General features: G+C 39.0%; 2 protein-coding genes across 3 annotated transcripts in view; both read right to left on the bottom strand.

Moving 5' to 3' along the window:
- The window catches only part of LOC132404256 (solute carrier family 2, facilitated glucose transporter member 11-like), a 34,872-nt gene extending 25,338 nt beyond the window's left edge, over positions 1-9,534 (bottom strand). The window contains exons 1-5 of one of the 2 annotated variants that reach the window (XM_059988378.1): positions 9,307-9,534; positions 8,789-8,971; positions 7,754-7,872; positions 3,280-3,378; positions 3,034-3,194 (exon numbers count right to left, since the gene is read on the bottom strand). In XM_059988378.1, the coding sequence (XP_059844361.1) occupies positions 3,034-3,194; positions 3,280-3,378; positions 7,754-7,762 (269 nt within the window). In that variant the 5' untranslated portion in view covers positions 7,763-7,872; positions 8,789-8,971; positions 9,307-9,534. The remainder of the gene's footprint in view (positions 1-3,033; positions 3,195-3,279; positions 3,379-7,753; positions 7,873-8,788; positions 8,972-9,306) is intronic. The other variant, XM_059988380.1, reaches the window with a different exon arrangement.
- A 2,531-nt stretch (positions 9,535-12,065) lies between these two features.
- LOC132403560 (uncharacterized) lies at positions 12,066-17,908 on the bottom strand. The gene is made up of 2 exons (XM_059986949.1): positions 17,174-17,908; positions 12,066-14,812 (listed from the first exon to the last, which is right to left on the bottom strand). The coding sequence occupies exon 2, from the start codon at positions 13,739-13,741 to the stop codon at positions 12,821-12,823; it is 921 nt and encodes a 306-aa protein (XP_059842932.1). The 5' UTR covers positions 13,742-14,812; positions 17,174-17,908; the 3' UTR covers positions 12,066-12,820.
- Between the last annotated feature and the right edge of the window lie 4,508 nt (positions 17,909-22,416).

Genomic DNA, 22,416 nt, shown 5'->3' with positions numbered 1-22,416 from the left:
AGTAAACTAATCCCTCCTCCCTAAGCAATGCTCCCGTCCTTATTCATGCACCAATTTATGAGCGTCTTAGAATGGCGTCAGAAATCCATTCGCCAGCCTTTCACAATAGCAATAAATCCAGAACAATTTTCAGCAAAATACTTAATAACAAGGACGTGAGAAAATGCAAGCTGAAGTAGGCTACTCAGCATCCCCCAACCCATTCAAATATTAATGCTCAAAATCATCTATGCCAATTCCCTATAGTACTTAATTCACTAAAATATTTAAATAGTATATCCCCAGTGATCTAGACTCTCCAAGCCTCAGGAGTAGAGAACTCTAGAGATTCATCATTCTCTGCGAGAAGTTGTTCCTGTGGAGTTATAACCTTGTAACCATCTCCCCTTGTTCAAGATTTTCCCACTATGATATCTACTACCCTGTTGTGCTAAGGGTCTAGAATATTTCAATAAGATCACCACTCATTTTCCTAAATTCTGCAGAAAATTTCATTTGCCATGTGACAGGATAAGTCTCTCACCTCAGGAATTAGCCTAATGAATCTCCTTTTCATTGTCTCTACAATGCTTTCTTAAATAACACCAAATCAGTTGTGGCCTCACCAGTACAATGCATAATTACTATCAATACTTCTGTTTCTAATACACCCCCTCTTGCAGTAAAGGCCAACATGGCATTTGCCTTCCTAAGCCGTTACTGTACCTGTCTGCTAATGTCCTACCATCCATACACAGGAACACTCAGATCCTTCTGTACTTCATTCATCTACAGTCTTTCCCAAACCATCAAAAGAGATGATATTCACTTGAGTCGGTGATGGACTAATTTACTCAGACAGATGAGACAAGGGAACATCTCACAGATCTCTAGCAAATCACCAAGGATAAAACAGATGGTACAAAATCAGGTTTGGCAAGAAGAGTATGCATATGCAAGACAAGTTTTCTCACTGTACCTCGATACATGTGACAATAACACAATTTAGCATTCATATTGTCATAGGTATGACTGTTGATTTATAAAGGATTGCCAGAGATCTGTACGTAGATTAAACAGTGTCATCATCCAGCAAGTTCTGTAAAATCAGTTAGAGTTAAAGAGAACTGAACAGGTGAGTATCATTTAAGGTTTAAAGGGAACTGTGTTAATAGAAATAGCAGATTAATATCTAATGGAGGTGTAGCTTCAATGAACTATTAAAGGAAAATTGGAGTATTATGATCTTTGACCTGTTTTACCCCATCTGGAAGGTTTCAGATCAGATTCAGAACATGCAGTATCAGTGACCTATTGCAGAAAAAATGTCACATTTACCAATCAGTTACCTGCAAAAGACCTTTCTGGAGGACGAGGAAGGAGCAAAAGGAGGAATATTACCACTCTATCCTTCAAAGTCCATGAAGGTAGCATAATCTCAATACCCAAATGACAACAGATTTTCATAAACAACTGCTCATGAAAGTGAAAGGTGTGAGAAGAGAAAATAATTACGAACATATGGAGTAAAAAGTCAGAGACAAGCAAATAAATAATATTTTCCCTACAATCTAAGCTCAATCTGAACTTTAATTTGCGGACTGTTGACAGATACAGGATGGTCACTAGCAACACCAGGCACTTATGTTTTCATACAATTCATAACTGTACTGTAATTCACTGGTGCTCAGACATGTCTGGAACTTTCTAGAGCATTGTTAAGTGACATGGAAGGTAAAAACATTCACACTGGCCTCCAGAGCATTGCTTTCCAAAGTTGGGGCAAGACTCTTGAGCTGATTGTGGGGAAGTAAAAACAGGTCACTATATCTGCTCTTTCAAATAAATGCCAGCCCACACTTGGCATTTGGTAAGACACCCAGTCTTATCGCTGGGTGTCATTGTTAAACTTCACACTTGACAAGACTTGTGCAAGCTAGGGGAGTGAAGTAAGAGGAACTCTGGCACCCAACTTCCTAACCTCAATTAGCTCACTCTTTCTTGCTCAAGTAACATTCTCAGCTGCCAAGTAGCAGTGGGAGAGAGAAACAGGCCACTTCAACAAACTCACTGAGGACAATTTAAATCCCCAAAAGCAGCTGGTTTTGGGTTGGGTAAGATGTAAAGGATTTCTGAATCCAAACTGTTGTGAACTCTCCCAGTTCCAGCTTTAACAAGTGTGGGAAAGAGCAGCAATCAACTAACCTGCCCAAAGTAGTTGCTTGATATTTTATTGAGGCTGCTAGTGATTAGTCAGCTATCTCAGGCCAAGGATGAAAAAATAAACACCAAGAAGTTACATGGACCTGTACCACCTTCCAAAGTAAGCAGGCTTCCCATTCCTCCATCCCTGTATTCACCATTCCAAACTCTAGACATTTGTTCCAACATTGGACCTGTCCATGCCCCCCCTTTATGCACCACAAGTATTCTGTGCCAACTTTGAGTACTTGTGAATTTTCTATTCAAATATCTATCATCATGAAATTGGACCAGGCATTGACTGCCATAGTTCACCTTAACGGAGGTTTTGGTTCCCATCCAATTTTGTTGAACACATGATGTCAATGTGTTGGCTTCATTTTAATAATGTAATGACAGAAGATGGATCAACAGAACACACAGTACAACCTTCATAAATAACAGCCAAAAAACCAAATTAGTGAAACCTACAGAGAATACAGTCACTCCCTGTGATATTGTGTTCATATACAGCCCTGTTTAAAAAAGAAACTCAGTAGTAGCAACCCTTTATAGGTTATAGTGGAGGTCAGCAGACCCTCCATCTATGGCCACAATGCCGTACTGATTGATCCATGTGCTGTTACTCCCTCCCCTCCTCATTTCCCATTACTCCTAGATTCCATGGCTTCCTCAGGGAAAAGGCGTGGTGTTGGAACGACCTTAAGTCAGCCACAGAAGAAGAATTAGAAATTTGCCTGGCTCTTGGTCCACATTCACAAATCAACATTTTGCCATGGGAGGGTCCTTCTACCACTCATAACACATAATGATAGGTAATAGTTAAGCCAACATTCCTATTGTAGCTCCTACCTGCCACAGGTTATGGCCATGGGTCCAGCAATAAGTGCACCGATCAATCCTCCAACACAGAAGGCAGTTATGATGATAGTCCAGAGCAATGTGATTACTGCACTTTCCAGAGGTTTGCCGTAACGCTCGATCCAGGTTTCATTGATGAACATTTGAATAAACTGCAATGTTGAATTAAAACAAAGTACAGTGTTGATTCTGCAAGTGCTACCAATCATTTCATGTTGGCCATAGCTCTGAACTCACAATTGTTGGTGCGTTAATGATCGTCAGGTTCAACCCATACTGGAAGGTACCACCAATACAGGCAGCAAAGATGGTCAGGAGGAGACCCCTCATTTGCAGCTAAAAGGAACAAAAAAGAAAATGGAAAGGATTACTTCCCAGCAAGCTTTTCCACACCTACACTCAGAGTTTCACTAACATTATCACCAAAACAACATCTCAGGTGGTTTGTCCTTCTCCATACTTATTATTCACAATTTTGCAAGTAGTGAAGTGTGAGTGGGTCACAACCTTATGGAAGATGTAAACACAAAGCACACCGCAGATGCTGTGGTCAAATCAAGACGTACAAAAAGTCTGGATGAACTTAGCAGGTCGGGCAGCATCCGTTGAAAAGAGCAGTCAGCATTTCAGGCCGAGACGTTCCTGACATTCGGCCTGAAACGTTGACTGCTCCTTTGAATGGATGCTGCCCGACCTGCTGAGTTCATCCAGCCTTTTTGTACGTCTTATGGAAGATGTGAAGCCACTGTGTCCAAGGGTATAGCCTGCTTCAGTTTCACCATTCTTACAGCTGCACCAGCAATGAGGCTGTTTAGTCTCAGTGCTTCAATTCGAATGTTTGGGAATACAAGAAACTGGTCTCCACTACGCCTCTCATCAAGGGCACATCCCACCCCACAATCCACAGTAACTACAGGAGGTGCTGCCTCGAGAAGGCCACATCTATCAACAAAGATCCCCGTCACCTGGGCCAGGTCGCTTTTTGCAACCACCATTGAGCAGAAGGTACAGAAGCTGCAAGTCCCTCCCGCCAAGTTCAGAAACAGCTACTTCCCTTCAACCATTTGGTTCTTGCACTAACTGGAAAACCTTAATCACCACAATTTAGCTGCATTATGAACAACTGCCACTAAAATGGATGTTTTTTTGCTCTAATTGTAAACTTCTGGTAAGATGGTGGTGCGTTCAGACACAGCGGCCTCTTGGGGTCCAACCAGGTTTTTTTGTCTTTTTTTTAAAAGAATTGCAAGATTATGCTGGACACCGAGAACTTCAAGCATGACAGGTTTACCCCATCAGAAGCAAGTGGACTTGGCGTTGACTGTGTTACTGCCTGCCACAGAAAGGCAGAGTCAGTGCGCAAAGGCAGTGTGTCGTCTAACAGAAAAGACTGTCTTGGATGTATCTCTTGCAATCAAAGACCCTGCTGGACATTGGTAATGTAAAATGGTGCAAGTCTGTTTCCTTTGTTTATTGGTGAGACAGACAGTGTGGGGAGCCGTGCGGCCTCAGTTGTAGCACAGACTTGGCCTCAGGCTGTGGACTTGCCTGTTGTAGCAAATCTACACTGGAGACACTGAAGGCAGTGCAGCGAGGGGTCCAGGTTGAGTTGAGGCAGGACCCTCCCATCCATGCTGCCATCCCACGTTCAGTCGGTGGAAGGACAAGCTGGATTGTGTACATATATTCATTGCAGACTGTTGAAAACTGCTTGTTCTTGCCGATAACACACATCCACCATCGATTTACAAGACATACTTCTCAGTGACTGGGGCCAATTAATATTATTTGTGCGACTCTATGTTTACCTGCTATCCTATATGTGCTGTGTGCTGTTTATGACTGTTGGTACTGTGTTTTGCACCTTGGCCCTGGAGGGACGCTGTTTGATTTGGCTGTGTTCTTGTGTATTCTTGTCTGGTTGAATGACAATTTTACCACTTACAGGGATAAACCAGGCAGAAAACTTATCAATAACAGGGAAGATCTTAGAAAGTAATCTGAGAAGCAGGATTGAAAGATAGATAAAATAGACATAGCCAGCATAGTTTTGTTGTGAGCGTGGGGCAGTTTGACTCAATTTTCAGGAAAAAATATGTGACTGTCTCCTATTGATTATAGGAGGCAGGATTTTTGTGTGTTTGGAAGCTTCTGGCGAGTGAAGCACACAGTTTTCTCACTGTTATACACATTAATGATTTAGATATGAACGTAGCAGGCATGATTTGTGTTTGCGATATTGGTGATGTTTTTGATAATTGAGAGTGGTTAAATGTTGCAGAACAAAGGCAGATGGAATTTAATCTTGGTAAGTGTGGTGTGATGCATTTTTGAGGGCTGGTCAGACTAGGCCATGCAGAATAAATGGCAAAACCCCAGTGAGTACTGAGGAACAAATGGACCTTGGTGTAAACATCCAAGGATACTTGTAGATATCAGCACACATAGAGAAGGTGAAGGCGGCACATGGTACACTTACCTTCATTGACAGAAAACAAAAGAGCAAGGAGGTTATGATACATTTGTCAGGCCAAAGATGAAGCACTGTGTACAGGTCTGGTCATCACACCATAGGAAGAATGTAATTGCACTGGAGAGGGTGCAGAAGAGATTCACCAGGATTTCAGTTCCAAGGGTGGACTAGGCTGGGTTTGCTTTCCTTGGGATGAATGAAGCATGCAAAATTACACGGGTGTATATAGGGAAGAAAATGAGAAACATTTCCTCACAGCAGAGGAACTATAGCCTTAAGTTTAGAGGAAACATATTTTTCACCCAGTATGGTTAGAATGTGGAACATACTGACTGGATAGTGGAGGCAGTTAATCCTAAAATATCATACTGAGTTCTTGCATCACCAAGGCTTACAAGGCTATAGACCAAGCACAGGCAAATGAAATTAGTATAGAGGGTCAACACAGTCACATTGAGCTGAAGGCCCATTACTGGGCTCTTTGAACATGACTCATATGCAAAATTGGTGGCTCACAGTGCTGATAGTGGATCAAACATTGTAAAATCCTTAACACATCAAAAGAAACAGGGAAGCAAACAATGAACATGTAAAATTTTGACATGATATCTTCATGATTCTTGCTCATCTCATCTGTACAAAGGGAAAAGCAACTGAACGATAATCTCACAGTCCCCACCAATATTAACATCTCGACTCCTCTAACATGTGGTCCGTGAGTGACAAGAAGACACTCCGACAGTATAGAAGCAATCGCCTTAACTGATGGTAAATGAGAAGGGAAGGAAAATTCATGTCAAGCTGGTTAAAGTTTTAACCCAATCTTGTATCTTTCCAAAACTGTGCTTAGCAGTATGATGTAAAAAAAAGCATTGACCCTTATCAGCTGTAAGATTTAATAATCTAGTATTTACATAACAACATTTTTGCTCTATTTCACTAAAAGCATTTTTACTTCACGACAATCAAATATACAACTAACTTTTACTGAAATGGCCCAATTGATATTATAAACAGGAGGGGATGCCCCAAACTTTGTGACAGTTTTAGTGGTTACTCTGCAGCACGGAGATGGACTTGCCAATTACAAAACCAGGTTATTTAGACAGCAAATACAGTCAAAATTGTGATAGTCATTGGTGAATTTGGGAAGGCGATAAACTGCTTAAGCGATAGGTAAATGTAACAAAAGTATTTTAAAATTCATTCCTTGTTATTTTAGGATACAGCAGCAAGAGGTATTCGCAAACAAAGGAGGCAGCATTGTAGGGGTTTTAAAGACAATCAGAAATTGCTTTATTAGAGTGAAACAAAGAATTAAATACAGAAAGAGAGAAAAAGGACTCACTCAGCAGTAGTCATAATCTAGCCTAGAAAATTTCCACTTGCACAAAGAAATTGTGTAAACATTTACCCCTGCACGTTTCCTGACAAATACATTTTTTGCCACTATCTATGTTCAAGGCTGGCGACTGGTACTCACACTACTTTCTCAAAACATTATCACATCCCAGACTAACATCATTTTGTCTTACAAGCATCCACTTGCTGTTAGCCATTTTAGCGTATACCAAGGAGGAATCACATTTAACTCTTTCTTCACAGTACAGCGACAGTACACAAGAGTGGTTATATCATAAGGAGTGAGTACAGAACAGTAACTTACAATAAGCCACTGTTTCATCAATGAATTATCAGGGTGAAAATTAAAAGCTAGTGATAAATCTCCTATTCTTGCCTGTAAAAGTAGTGCGGGGGGTGGGGGGAAGCAGGCTCTGAATGCGATTGGGCAGACTGCAGCTCAGTGGGAAGGAACAATGCACGTGAAGTTCCAGTACAAGAGCAAAGAGGGTGGTGTGTTTTCTGTTCATGTCACACTTACTCTTCCACATCCAATTCATGACTACAATTATCCACAGGACAACCATGCTACCAATGTCTCAGGCTCAGTGCTTCATGGCTCAAAAATGGTCTTTCACTAAAAGGTTCCCTGAACAAAGCTCAACGACGCAAAAAATGGACAAAATAATTTATTCCACACAGAGAATAAAGGATTTTGCCCACCTCTGAGCCATGAAACATTTGGTCCATAATAATTCAAAAGACATCTGACTTTTCAAATGGCATTTCTAATACATTCTCTATTTCTTCAATGCATTTCTTTAATGTTATTGATCTGACATCACCACTCAATGTAATTTATAGTAATTTCCATCAATAATTGTACAAATAACTTACCAAATCCATTTATAGACTTCTTCTGCAAGATGGTTAGGTGAGAAGTCAAGATTTAAGGAAGTGGCAGCATCAAGCAGCAGGAAAATCAAGCCTCCTTTATAGATCCAGAGCTGAGTGATCTGTTGTATTAAAGACAAAACACTTGAACTTGAGATAGACATTGAACACTACCTGATTCTCAAAGCCGTAATGTGCATTCCCTCCGCTGCTCAACATCCACTGAATGGGTGATAAAGACGAAAAATAACATACTCCTCCACATTAAAATCACCAGCCAAACATTCCCCCAATATATCATCCCATCGTGTTTCTTATCACATAGATTTATATTTCTTATAATGACACAAGAGACCCTTTGACCAATCCCATTTTCCCTCTTTATTTCCCAGAACCCCTGCAGCTTGTTTCCCCTCACACCATTTACACACTGAATGGTGATTATACAGTAGTCACATGCTATTAAATTGTCAACAAGTGGGAGAAAACTGGAACCCCCAGAGGAACTTTTTGGCTCCAAGAACATGTGTAACTCTGCACAGACAGTGCCTGAGAAGCAAACTCTAATCCCTGGAACTGTCAGACAGTAAGACTAACCAAACTCCAACGTACAAATGTCTTTTAGAGACACTTGTGAAAGAGGTGTTCAATATGGCAGGAATCAAATTACTTGTGACGTGAATAGAAGATAAAAGGAACTAAAATAACTTAAGTGAACAGAACAAGCAGAGAAAAGGTCATTTGAACCTCTTCTACTGAGGGACAATCTGTACAAAAGGGACGGGCTGCACCTTAACTGGAGGGAAACCAATATCCTGGCTGAAAGAAACACAGGTAGATATTTCAAACTGTTTTGCCATGTAAAATATTTTTATATTTTCTAATAGTTTGTTAAGTAAAATCAAATATTTTAATATACTCCGAGATTTTTAAAACTTCTCAAGTAATATTGCCTTTGTTTAATGCACTCTAACAGATTTTAAGGATTACTGGTGACTTTTTTGTGGAAAAATTCTATAAAGTGTAAATATAGCTTACTTCCTGGTTTGCCAGAGGGTCTGTTTCAGCTCAGTAACGCGTGTTTTTCCCCGTCGGTGTGGTCTCGTCTTGACTGTCCGACCAGATGGCTTCCAAGCCCGGGAATTTGGGGAACCACCCGAGAGAGATCAGGTTGCAACCTCAGCTCCTCAATGCCGCCAACACACTGAAGAGGTGGAACGACTGGTAGAAATGCAGAGTGGTAATAGGAGGAGGAGACATGGGAGACTGCAGATACCGTCAACTGGAGCAACGGGCAATGCGCAGAATAGCGACTATGGATGCAGAGGACCAATTCATGCATCAGGACACGGGGTACTTGGGGGAATTGAGTCAGAACGCTTCTGTTGACTGGGTTACAGCCTCTGTCGCCGGACCTCTGCCATCATTATCACTTTAGCATTCCTATGCGCACTACCACGATTTGTACTATTCCGGTACTTCTGCGGTCGTCGCTATATTTATTACTTCTATGCTGTTTACAGTGTGAAGTGCACACGAACAAGGAATGGGGGTACCTGAATCTATTTCTGCGGCCCTTCTCCATCACGGATACGGCGGGCTCGCTTCACCCGAGGTCGCCGGTTGGTGTTCCGGTATCCCGGTGTCGGCCCCGCTCCCTCAGTCCACGCTCAACCATCGCTGCAAGTCAGCAAACTCACCGGCATTCCTGACCCTGTTCACTTTGCTCCTCCTTGAGTTATTTCTCCCACTGATTTGTTGCCGTGTCGAGGGCTGCCTTATCCAGTCACTTGTGCTGGCAGCTCATCCACATTCTCAAGAACCTCTGAGTGAAGAAGTTTCCCCTTGTGTTCCCCTTCAACTTTTCGCCTTTAACCCAGACCTCTGGTTGTGGTCCCACCCCACCTCAGTGGAAAAAGCCTGCTCACATTTCCCCTACCTATATCCCTAAGAATTTTGAATATCTCATCAAATCTTCTCTCAATCTTCTACATTATAGGGAATACTGCCCTAACCTATTCAATCTTCCCTTACAACTCAGGTCCTCCAGACCTGGCAACATCCTTGTAAATCTTCTCTGAACTCTCTCATACTTGTTTACATCTTTCCTGTAGGTAGGTGATCAAAACTGCACCCAACACTCCAAATCAAACCTCACCAATGTCTTATATGACTTCAACATAATATCCCATCTTCTGTACTCAATACATTGATTTATGAAGGCCAATGTGCCAAAAGCTTTCTCTAATGACCCTATCTACTTGTGATAACACTTTCAATGAATTATGTACCTGTATTCCCAGATCCCTTTGTTCTACCACACTCCTCAATGCCCTGTGTAAGACCATTCCAGATCGGTCCTACAGAAGTGAAAAACTTCACACGTCTCTGCATTAAACTCTATCTGCCACTTTTCAACCCATTTTTCCAGCTGATGCAGATCCCTATGCAAGTTATGATAGCCTTCCTTGCTGTCCAGTATAACCCCATTCTTAGTATCATAAGCAAATTTGCTGATCTAGTTAACCACATTATCACCCAGATCATTGATATAGATGACTAACAATAAAGGACCCAGCACTGGTCCCTGCTGCACTCCACTAGTCACAGGCCTCCAGTCAGAGGCAACCATCTACTACCACTCTCTGGCTTCTCCTGCAAAGCCAATGTCTAATCCAATTTACTACCTCATCTTGAATGCTGAGTGACTGAACCTCCTTGACCAGCCTCCCATGCAGGATCTTGTCAAAAACGTGGCTGAAGTCCACTTAATCATTCACTGCCTTGCCTTCATCCACGTTCCTGGTAACGTCTTCCATAAGATTGGTCGCAAATGATCTACCACACAGTGAAGCCGTGCTGACTATCCTTAATCAGTCCATGTCTGTCCAAATGCTCATATATTCGGTCCCTTAGAATACTTTTCGATAACTGTCCCACAACTGATGTCAGACTCACTGGCCTATAATTTCCTGGTTTCTGCTTAGAGCCTTTTTTTAAACAGTGGAGCAACATTGGCTATCCTCCCATCCTCTGGTACCTGTGATTTAAAGAATGATTTAAACCAAAGAATGATTTAAATATCTCTGCTCGGGCTGCTGCAATTTCTGCACTTGCCTTCCACAGGTTCAAGGGTTGTCAGACCTTGTCAGACCCTGCAGATTAATCCACCCTGATTTGTCTCAGGATAGCAATCACCTCCTTCTCTGTAATCTGTACAGGGTCCATGAAATTGATGCAGTTTTTCCTCACTTCTACATACTCTGTGTCCATCTCCCGAGTCCTGAGGACTTGTGGAAACTGTGTGGTGGTTTCTTTTGAACTTTTAGTCCTTTAACATCTTTGGACTAGGTTTACTGTTCCCATGATCTGTTTTTTTTAACCAATTATGCTATTCTTTGCACTATTGTAACTATGTGGTTTTGTGCAGGTCTTGTAGCTTTAGTTTTTGGTCGTTTTGTCGGGTGATTTGGAGCTCCTTTCCGGGGAACGCGCTAAGACGGTAGCACAATATTAATACGCAGCAGCCCCTCCGGACTCTGGATTGGGGATTGCCAAACGTTATGTGGATTTTCTGGTGTAGTCTGTTTTGTCATGTGCTTTTGTGATATCATTCTGGAGGGACGTTGTCTCATTTTTTAACTGCATTGCATTTGTGCTTTCTAAATGGCAATAAACTGAATCTGAATCTGAAATACAGATGCCAAGAATGCATTTAAGATCTCCCCTGTCTGCTTCGGCTCCGCACATGGATGACCATTCTGATCTTCCAGAGGACCAATTTTGTCCCTCACCATCCGTTTGCTCTTTTCCCTGAGGATTCTCCTTCACCTTGTCTCTGGAGCAACTTCTGCCTTCTTTTTGCCCTCCTGATTTCTTTCTCAAGTGTTTTCTTACATTTCTTATACTCCATAAGCACTTCATTTGTTCCTACTTGACTAAACCTGCTAAGCACATCCTTTATTCTCTTAACCAGGGCCTCAATATGTCTCGAAAATCAAGGTTCCCAACACTTGTCATCTTTACTTTTTAATCTGTCACACACACACACATGCAAGCTTTGTACTGGCAAATTTGCTTTTGAAGGCCTCCCACTTACCAAGTACATATTTGCCAGAAAACAACCTGTCCCAAACCACACTTGTCAGATCCTTTCTGACACCATCAAAATTGGCCTTTCTCCAATTTAGAATCTCAATCCACGGACTAAACTTTTCATTTTTAGAATCTTTTTATTGATATATAATCTTCAACAGCTACAAAATGATACAAAACTTCAACAGATTAATATGTATACAATTAATAAAGCTGAAGAAAAAAAACGATCTTAAAATATAAAAATGGGAAAAAAATGTTTATATATAGGAAAAGAAGGAAAATAAGAGAACCCCATCTAACTAGAAAAAAAAACACTAACTACAAAAAAAACCCATTAGGAATCAACTCCCTGAAGCAATACATTTGAACATCATCGAAATACATATAAAAGAAGTCATCAACTGCCATTTCATATTTATATAAAAAATTAAATTGGAAGGATGCCTTATAACTTAATTCAAATTAACTGATAACATTTGGCAAAAGAACCCCATCTTCTCTCAAAATCAAATCGAGGATCAAAAGTTCAACTTCTAATTTTTTCCAAACTAAGACATAACATCACTTGAGAAAACCATTCAATTAATGTAGGGGAAGAAATATCTTTCCATTTTAATAAGATAGCCCTTCTTGCCAGTAGTGTAACAAATGCAATTACATGTTGATCTGAAAATGAGATACCCTGAATATGATGCGGAACTATTCCAAATAGGACAGTCAATCTATTAGGTTGTAAATTAATTTTTAAAGCTTTAGAGATTGCAGAAAATAAAGATTTCCAGAACAATTTTAATGAAGAACATGACCAGAACATATGTGACAAAGTAGCTACTTCAGTTTTACATCTATCGCAATAGTTATCTATACTAGGAAATATTTTACATTGTCTCTCCTTTGTTAAGTAATAACGGCATACAATTTTAAATTGAATTAAACAATGGTTGGCACATACAGAAGAAGAATTTACGTTTTTCAAAACTCGAAGCCAATCTTCATAACAAAGGTCATATTAAGTTCTCTCTTCCAACCTTGTTTAATCTTTAGTGATAGGTTTTCTTTTTGTAACAAAAGTAAATTACAAATTCTACTAATGGAACCTTTCACAAAGAGATTCAATTTCAAAATGGTATCCAACAAATCAGATTCTTGTAAGTATGGAAACTTAGGTAAATATTGTTGTAAAAAATGTCTATCCTGAAAATATTGCAAAAAATGTGTATGAGCGAGAGAATATTTGTTAATTAACTCCTGAAAAGTCATCAATTGACCATCACAAAATAAATCTGTAAAAGAATGAATTCCTTTATTTTTCCATAAAAGGAAAATGGGATCAGTTGTTGAAGGTTTAAATAAAAAGTTTTGATATAAAAAACTAGATAACTTAAATTGTTTAAAATTTAAAAAATTATGAAACTGAAAACAAATCTGTAGGGATTGCTTAATAACTGGATAGAGGTTTAAATTTGGAATTTTAGAGAGCTGCAAAGGTAATGGAGTTCCTAAAATTGAAGTTAAATGGAATTGTTTAACAGCTTTTAATTCCAAATCAACCCATAATGGTTTTTGGTTTTTATCAAGCCAATATAACCAAAAACATAATTGTCTGATGTTCACAGCCCAATAATACAGTCTTAAATTAGGAAGTGCAAGTCCACCATCTTTTTTAGACTTTTGTAAATGATACTTATTAATTCTTGGTCTCTTATTGTTCCAAATAAAAGAAGAAATAAGAGAGTCAATTTGATTGAAGAATTTTTTAGTTAAAAAGATAGGTATATTTTGGAAAATATATAAAAATCTAGGTAAAATCATCATTTTCACAGCATGAATATGACCTATGAAAGAAAGAGTAAGTGGATTCCATCTAGAAAATAGTTGTTTCACGGAGTCCATTAAAGGAACTATATTCACTTTATAGAGATCTTTATACTTTTTTAGTAATTATAATACCTAAATATCTAAATGTATTAACAATTCTAAAAGGAATGTCATTATATATACTATCATGGACATTTAATGGAAACAATTTACTTTTATTCAAGTTAAGTTTATATCCTGAAAATTTACCAAAATCTTTAAGTGTTTCCAAAAGATTAGGAATTGATTCCTCAAGATTTGAAATAAAAATCAAAAGATCATCTGCATAAAGAGAAATCTTATGTATGGTTCCATTGATAGAGATACCATGAATATTTTTAGCTTCATGTAATGTTATAGCTAAAGTCTCCAATACAAGATGAACTAATAAAAGACTTAATGGACATCCTTGTCTCGTGCCACGAAAAAGTGAGAAAAAAGAAGACCTGCAATTATTAGTAATTACCGTGGCAATAGGATTCTTATAAATCATTTGAATCCATCTACTGCAGTTATTACCAAAACCAAATTTTCTAATACTTTAAACAAATATGGCCACTCAACTCTATCAAATGCCTTTTCTGCATCAAGAGAGATATCACATTGAGGTTGTTTAGATAATGGTGAATATATAATGTTCATCAATCTCTGAACATTAGAGAAAGAATAACGGCCTTTAATAAAGCCTGTTTGATCCATAGAAATAATTTTAATTAAAAATTTTCCAAGCGATTAGCCATTATTTTAGAGAGAATTTTTGCAACCACATTTAATAGCAAAATAGGTCTGGTCTATATGATGAGCATTCAAAAGGATTTTTATCTTTTTTAAGAATTAAGGAAATAGATGCTTCATAAAAAGAAGGTAAATTACCCTTCTCAAAGGATTCATGAAATATTTCCAAAAGATATGGAGAAAGTAATCTTTCAATTTTTTTGTAAAATCCCACTGAATAACCATCAAGTCCAGGAGCTTTACCTGATTGCATTGATAAAATAGCTTTCTGAATCTCATGTTTGGTAATTGGAGCATCAAGCATCTGTTGATCTTCAAGGGAAATTTGTGGAAATTTAATCTCATGTAAAAAAGCCTTCATTTTGGAGGAATCTGCAGGAAATTGAGATCAATAAAGATCAGAGTAAAAATCTTGAAAAGTATTATTAATGTCCTCATGATTACTTACTATATCTCTGTTATTTTTATGAATCTTTAAGATTTGTTTTTAGCTCTAGCTGCTCTTAATTGAGAAGCTAAGAGTTTATTATTTTTATCCCCAAAAATATAAAATTGACTTTTCAATTTAAGCAAATATCCTTCAATGGATATGTTAGTAATAAATTATACTGTGATTGTAATTCTACTCTTCTTTTAAATGAAACAACATTTGGAGAGATTGCATTGATGTTATCTAATTCTTTAACTTGTTTAGAGATTTTATCTAATTTCAATTTTGTTTGTTTCTTCAGTTTAGCTATATATAAAATAATTTGACCACATAGATAAGCTTTTAATGTATCCCAAATTACTAACTTAGAGACATTTCCTATATTATTAAAGAGAAAAAACTCTTTTATTTGAGCTTTGATAAACTCAACAAATTCTGAACTTTGTAATAAATGTTCTGGAAAACGCCAAAATGGTCTGGTAGAAACAACATCTTTCAGTTCAAATATTAAGTTTAAAGGAACATGATCAGAAATAACAATTACATCATACTCACATTTCTGAATATTGAATAAAAGTCGAGGGTCGACTATAAAATAGTCAATTCTCGAATATTTATTATGAACATGTGAGAAAAGGGAGTATTCTCTATCACTAGGGTGCATATGCCTCCAGACCTCAATTAAACCGTAATCAATTTAAAAGGGATTAATAAGTGATGAAGAATGATTAGGGAGTTGATATTTGGATGATGATTTATCCATTAAAGGATTTAAACAAATATTAAGATCACCACCCATTAATAACATATATTCATTTAAATCGGATAATAGAGCAAAAACAGCTTTAAAAATGAGGGATCATCAACGTTTGGTCCATAAATATTAACCAAAACCATTTTCCTATTACAAATTATTCCTTTAACAATCAAAATTCTACCATTAATATTAGCTATAATATCCTCCTAATCAATAGGAATATTGGAATCAATAAAAATAGAAACACCTCTAGTTTTACTCTGGGAATTTGCGTGAAACTGAGGAGCCTTCCAAAATTAAAAAAAATGATTTTTATCACATAACCTAATATACGTCTTTTGAGCAAAGATTCTATCAGGCTGGAATCGGTTAATAACTTAAAATGTTTTCTTATGCTTAATAGGATGATTCCAACATTTCAAGTTAAAACATCTAGCTGTTTAGATATCATCATGGAACTTTGTATCTAAAAAGAGTAGTCAGACACATGTCAGGATAAGGTAGTTGAAAATGGCGGAGATGAACAACAATAAAAATAATTGGCGTATGCTCCGGGATTCCATAATGGGGGAAAAAAAAGAAAAAAAATCCCACCCAAACTACAAAGCCCAGAAACAAGTTGCTATCAATAGACGCAAGCCCCAAGAAAGGCATAGATGCAAATGCAAGTGCAAACCTCACCTACCTAAGTAAAAAAAAGAGAAAAAAAAGTCTGTCTCCCTCTACCGAACATAAAACTCATTACAGTCGACATCCATCTCAATATAATTAACTTGGAAGGAAAGTGTTTTTCTTGTAAAACAAAACGACCTTCAATTAAAAGTAACCTTCATAATATTAGATAAGGAAAGAAAAACACATCCAAAACAATGCTTGAAATATGTGCACAAAAGAAAAACAATCGCCATCTTTAAATTGTCTGGTCTATCTTTGAAACACAAAGAAATCCAAATAATTACTTTAAAAAAATCTTTACAAAAGCAAACAATACAAAAAAAGATTAATTCATTTAAATGCTGCAAAAAAATTCTAAATGGTTCAAACTTATTACAGTCTTCAACAGTTCTCCCTCTATGTCTTCAGAAATTGAAGCCATCCGAACCAGTCTTTTTCAGAGATAAAAATGTATTTTAAGGTAAAGACTTCTGTAACCGTCAAATCTTCCAATCTCATCACTCTTCACGCCGCGAGACAATCAGGCCATTATAAATCATTCAGGCTTCAGATTCGTCATCGGATGCGTCAGGCAAAGAATTAATAAAACTCAGTGCTTCAACTGGATCAGCAAAAATATGAAAGCCAGACTTTTTTAACAAAGAGCTTTAATCTTGCTGGATATTGGAGCAGAGAACAGCTTTTGTTCACACGCTGATTTCATAGCAGTTGCAAATTCAGCACGCTTCTTAACAATTTCGCGTGGAAAATCTTCAAAAAAGCGAATGTCTGAATTCTGATAATGAAAAAGCCTTTTTTTCTCTCGCAAGCTTAATAATGCAGTCTTTGTCTCTAAAACGGAGAAAACGCACAACAATATGTCTGTTTTTACCTTGATCCAAAGATTTTAAAGTGCCGATTCTGTGAGCCATTTCCATATCTGAAGTCTGTAAACAAACCTCCGGGAATAAAGACTGAAACATTTCTGCGAAATAATCCGGCGTGTCGGCCGATTCTGACTTCTCTTTTAGTCCGGCAATTCGAATATTGTTCCGAGGTGATCGAGCTTCGAGGTCAACGATCCGTTGTTCGGCTTTTTCCGAATGAGAAGAAAGGTCCGCAGTATTTCAACTAATTCTTTAAGATCAAGGTTCAAAGAGTCAACTTTTCCTTCGAATTTCTCTTTTAGTTGAGTTATCTCAATGCTGATATTACTGATTTGAGATTATAGTCTCTTAACCCAGGGAGGTTCCTCCGAGAATTCTTCGGTTTTCTTGGACTTTCCGTTGCCTGGGTCCGGATTTCTTCTGGCGCTTCTGAGAGTAGCCATAATTATAACTGATCCGACTGAATAATATTGAAATTTCAAAGTTTAAATCGGAAAAGGGAGAGATTAAAGGCAGACAAGAGCGACTGTATCTTACGTGTCCGTCGCCGGGAGGCTAAACTTACCTTCTTACAAATGCACTTTGAAACTAGTGGCAATTGGATCACTAGATGTAAAGTGTTCCCCTACACAAACTTCTGTCGCCTGCCCTGTCTCACTCCCTAATACCAGATCCAGGATCGCATTGGGACTTCTACCAACTGATGAAGAAGACTTTCCTGAACACATTTGACAAACTCTAGCATATCCAGTCCTTTTACAGTATGGGATTCCCAGTCAATAGGTGGAAAGTTAAAATCACATACTATAACTACTTTATATTTCTTGCAACAATCTGTGATCTCTCTACAAATTTGATCCTCTATACCCCTGGGACCATTGGGTGATCTGTAATATAGCCCATTAATGCAGTCATACCTTTCTTATTGCTCAGTTCCACCCAAAACACTTCACTGGGTAAATTCAATCTGTCCTGACCGAGCTCTGCTGTGACATTTTCCCTGACCATTAACACCACCCCTCCTTCAATCTCTCCCACTCCATCATCTACAAAATCAACGGGACCCCAGAATAATGAGCTGCCAGTCCTGCCCTTCCTGCAACTATGTCTCACTAATGGCTACAACATCATAATTCCAGGTGTTGAACCATGCCCTCAGCTCATTCACCCTTCCTACAATACTCCTGGCATTGAAATATATACAGCTCAGGATACTAGTCGCATGTTGGAGACGGTGCTGAAGAGGTTTAGCAGGATGCTTCCTGCAATGCAGGACATGTGCTATAAGCTGTGGCTGGAGAAATTTGGAATGTTTTCGCTGGAATGGCAGAGCCTAAAGGTAGATCTGACAGAAGTTTATGTGATTATGAGAGGCATGATAGATTAAACAGCCAGTATCTTATTTCCCATTGTTGAAAGGTATGATAGCAGAGGAGATGCATTTAAGGTGAGAGAGGACAAGTTCAAAGGGGATGTGCAGGGCAAGTTCTTTTACACAGTTGCGAGTGTCTGCAATGTGCTTGCCTGGGTGATGGTGGGGCAAATACAACAGAAACCTTCAAGAGGGTTTTAGATAAGTACACGGATGTGAATAAATGGAAGGATACAAACATTGCTAAGGCAGAAGGGATTAGTTTAGTTGGGCATTTGATTACTAATGTAATTACTTTGATGCAATATTTTCGTCTGAGGGTCCTGTTCCGCTGCAGTACTGTTCAATGTTCTGGCATATACGGTGGAATATCAGCAAAATTTTTGTGAAAATAGTGGACTAGAACAGGTCAGGAGCAAATGAGCAGCTGTTAAAATTACTAGAGAAATTAAAGAGTTTGACTGCTGATAAATCCACAGGTTTTGATGACCTGTTTCAGAGCTTTGAGATAGTAAACATCTTCCAAAATTCTCCCAGCTCTGAAATGGCTCCTACAGATTAGGACATTGAACAGGACAATTTTGTGCCAGCCATATAATCTTCTCTAAAATCAATCCAACCCTTCCGTCCTACGTAGCCTCCATTTTACTACCATCCATCTGACTATCCGAGTCCCTTAAGTCTCTAATGTATCTGTCCCTATCACCACCCCTGGCAGGGAATACTACTCTCTGTATTTAAAAAAAAAAGATATTCTGCCCCCCTATATCTTTCAGCAATCACCTTAAAATTATGCCCCCTGGTATTAGCCATTTCCTCCCTGGGAACAAGGCTCTGTCAATCTACGACAACCTTCTAAACTGTCCATAATTTCACCAACTTTCATGACATCAGCAAGCTTACTAAACCAACATTCCATTTCCTCATCCAAATAAATTGTAAAGTAGAGCTGTTAAATGGAGGAGAATGAGAGAAAATGGTGACTGAGATAACTGATCAGCTACTGTCGTGGTGGAGCAAGCTCCAAGTCTTGATAAACTACCGTTTCTATTTCTTATGTTTAACTCATAACTAGGAACTGAGTTGTCATTCTTGTCCTCCAAAGAACGTCTTTACACATGCCTTTCTCCACCCTCGTTTATTGTCTTTATGTCCCAAGGATCCTGAATTAAATTATTCCATTAAACACTACCAATCTTCTATGTTACTATTTTCAGCCTTTTCTTCCTCTGTTTTTCAAACTTGTTTCTCCCCTTCCTTCCACATTGAACTTTGTCTCTACTGAAAAGATTTTAATGTACCTATTGAGCAGGTTTAAATCATCCTAAATGATAGTGGCTTCCACATGCCTACATGCTCACCTGTCTTTATATCGCTTGCTGTCACTGGGCAGAGCTCAAACGTCATGTATAAATTCACTGATGATGCCAGTGTAGGTCATAACACCTTAGATGGCAATGAGGAGGTGTACATGAATGGCTGAATGGTGTCACAACCGCAAGCTCACACTCAGTATCAGCAAGACCCAGTAACTGGTTGTGGTCTTCTGGAAGGGGAAGTCAGGAAACACACACCCTAGTTCTCACTGCGGAGTTAGTGATGGAAAGGGTGAAAAGTTCACATCTTCGAGGATCTATCCTGGGCCACCATATTAGTCAATTGTGAGTGAAGGCACACCATTGGCCCTACTATGTTAAGAGTTTGAGGACATTGGAAATGTCACCATAGACTTTTGCAAACTTATATAGATGTACAGTGGAGAGTATTCTGACTGCATTACAGCATGGTATGGAGGCTCAATGCACAGGATCACAAGTAACTACAGAAGACTACAGACTCAACCAGCACCATCACAGCCTCAACCTTCCCTACCAATGAGGATATTTCAAAAAGTGGCGCATCAAGAAGTCAGCATCCATCGTTAAAGACCCTCACACTGGGATATACCCACTTTTCTGGAATGAGGTACAGCAGAGCAAAGATCCTACACTTACCCATAAACAGAGGGCTATGGGTAACCCAAATTTCTAAAGTAAGTACATGTTCAGCACAGCTTTCTGGGCCGAAGGGCCTGTATTGTGCTGTAGGGTTTTCTGTGTTTCTATAACTGACTCCTGTCCCCTTCCTTTCCAAGATGAAGTATCTTGGCCTGAAATATTGACTGTTTATTCCACTCCATAGGTGCTGCCTGACCTGCTGAATTTCTCCAACATTCAGTGTGTGTTGCTCTGCATTTCCAGGTTCTGCATAATCTCTTGTGTTCATGTATTTTTATTCCTTGTGTTCTGCCTCAAAAATACGCATACAGAATGATCTGTCTGGATCCCATAGCAAAGTAAAGCTATTCACTGTATGTTGGTACATGTGACCATAATAAACTAATTACAATTACAGTTACTATAGTTTCCTACCCATAAGACATAGGGGCAGAATGAGGCCCTTTGGCCCATTGAACTAGCTCCGCCATTCCATCATGGCTGATTTATTATCTCTCTCACCCCTCTCCTACCTTCTCCCCATAACCTTTTTATACTTACTAATCAAACATATCAACCTTCACTTTAACTATACACAGTGACTTGGCCACCAAAGCCATCTGAGGCAATGAATTCTACAGATTCACCACGCTCTGGCTAGCGAAGTTCCTCCTTATCTCTGTTCTAATGGGATGACTTGTATTCTGAGGCTGTGCCATCTGGACCTAGACTCCCCCACTATAGAAACCATCCTTTCCACATCCAGTCTATCAAGGCTTTTCGGTGTTTGATAGGCGTCAATGAGATCCCCCCCTTATTCTTCTAAACTCCAGTGGGTATAGGCCCAGACCACCAAACACTCCTCATATGTAACCCTTTTATTCCCAGGATCATTCTACTGAACTTCCTCTGGACTCTCTCCAGTGCAGCACATGCTTTCTTAGAGAAGGAGCCCAAAATTACTCACGATACTCTGAGTGTGGCATGACCAATGCCTTATAAAGTCTCAGCATTACATCCTGTATTTTATATTCTATCCACTTGAAATGAATGCTAACATCGCACTTGCTTTCGTTATCACCAACTCAATCTGCAAGTTAATCTATAGGGAAGCTTGCACGAGGATTCCCTGTCCATTTGAGCCTCTGATTTCTGAATCTGCTCCCTGTTTGGAAAATAGTCTATGTCTTTATTCCTTCTACTTTAGAGTGTATGAGCATACACTTCCCAACACTGTATTCCATCTCTCATTTCTTTGCCCAAACTCTAAATCTGTCTAAGTCCTCTTGCAGACTCCCTGCTTCCTCAACACTAGCTGCTCCTCAAACTATCTTCATATCATCTGCAAGTTAGGCCACAAAGCCATCAATTCCATCATGCAAATCATTGACATATCACAGGAAAGTAAGTGGTCCCAGACTGGAAGAAAGATCTTGTCCTGAAACATCAACTGTTTATTCATTTTCATAGATAGTGCCTGACCTGTTGAGTTCCTACACCATTTTGTGTGCTGCTCTGGATTTCCAGCATTTGCAGAATCTCTTGTGTTTATGGCCTGTAATTTCTTTTCTTTTGCCTCTCTTCCTTCTTAAAGATTGGAATGACATTTCTGATTTTCCAGTCCTCCAGAACTATTCCAGAATCTAGTCATTCTTAAAAGTTTGCTACTAATGCCTCCAGAATCTCTTCAGCTACCTCCTTCAGAACCTTGGGATATAGTCCATCTGGTTTCGGTGACTTATCTACTGTCAGACCTTTCAGTTTCCCAAGAGCCTTCTGCCTAATATTGGCACCTTCACACACTTCTGCTCCCCGACTCTCGAATTTCTGGCAGACTGCTGGTGTCTTCCACAGTGAAAACTGACACAAAATACTCATCGAGCTCATCTGTCATTTTTTA

The sequence above is a fragment of the Hypanus sabinus genome, chromosome 13 (genome assembly GCF_030144855.1).
Source record: "Hypanus sabinus isolate sHypSab1 chromosome 13, sHypSab1.hap1, whole genome shotgun sequence".
NCBI classification, from domain to species: domain Eukaryota; kingdom Metazoa; phylum Chordata; class Chondrichthyes; order Myliobatiformes; family Dasyatidae; genus Hypanus; species Hypanus sabinus.
Note: the sequence above shows the minus strand (reverse complement) of the source record. Positions and strands in the feature narration are given on the sequence as shown.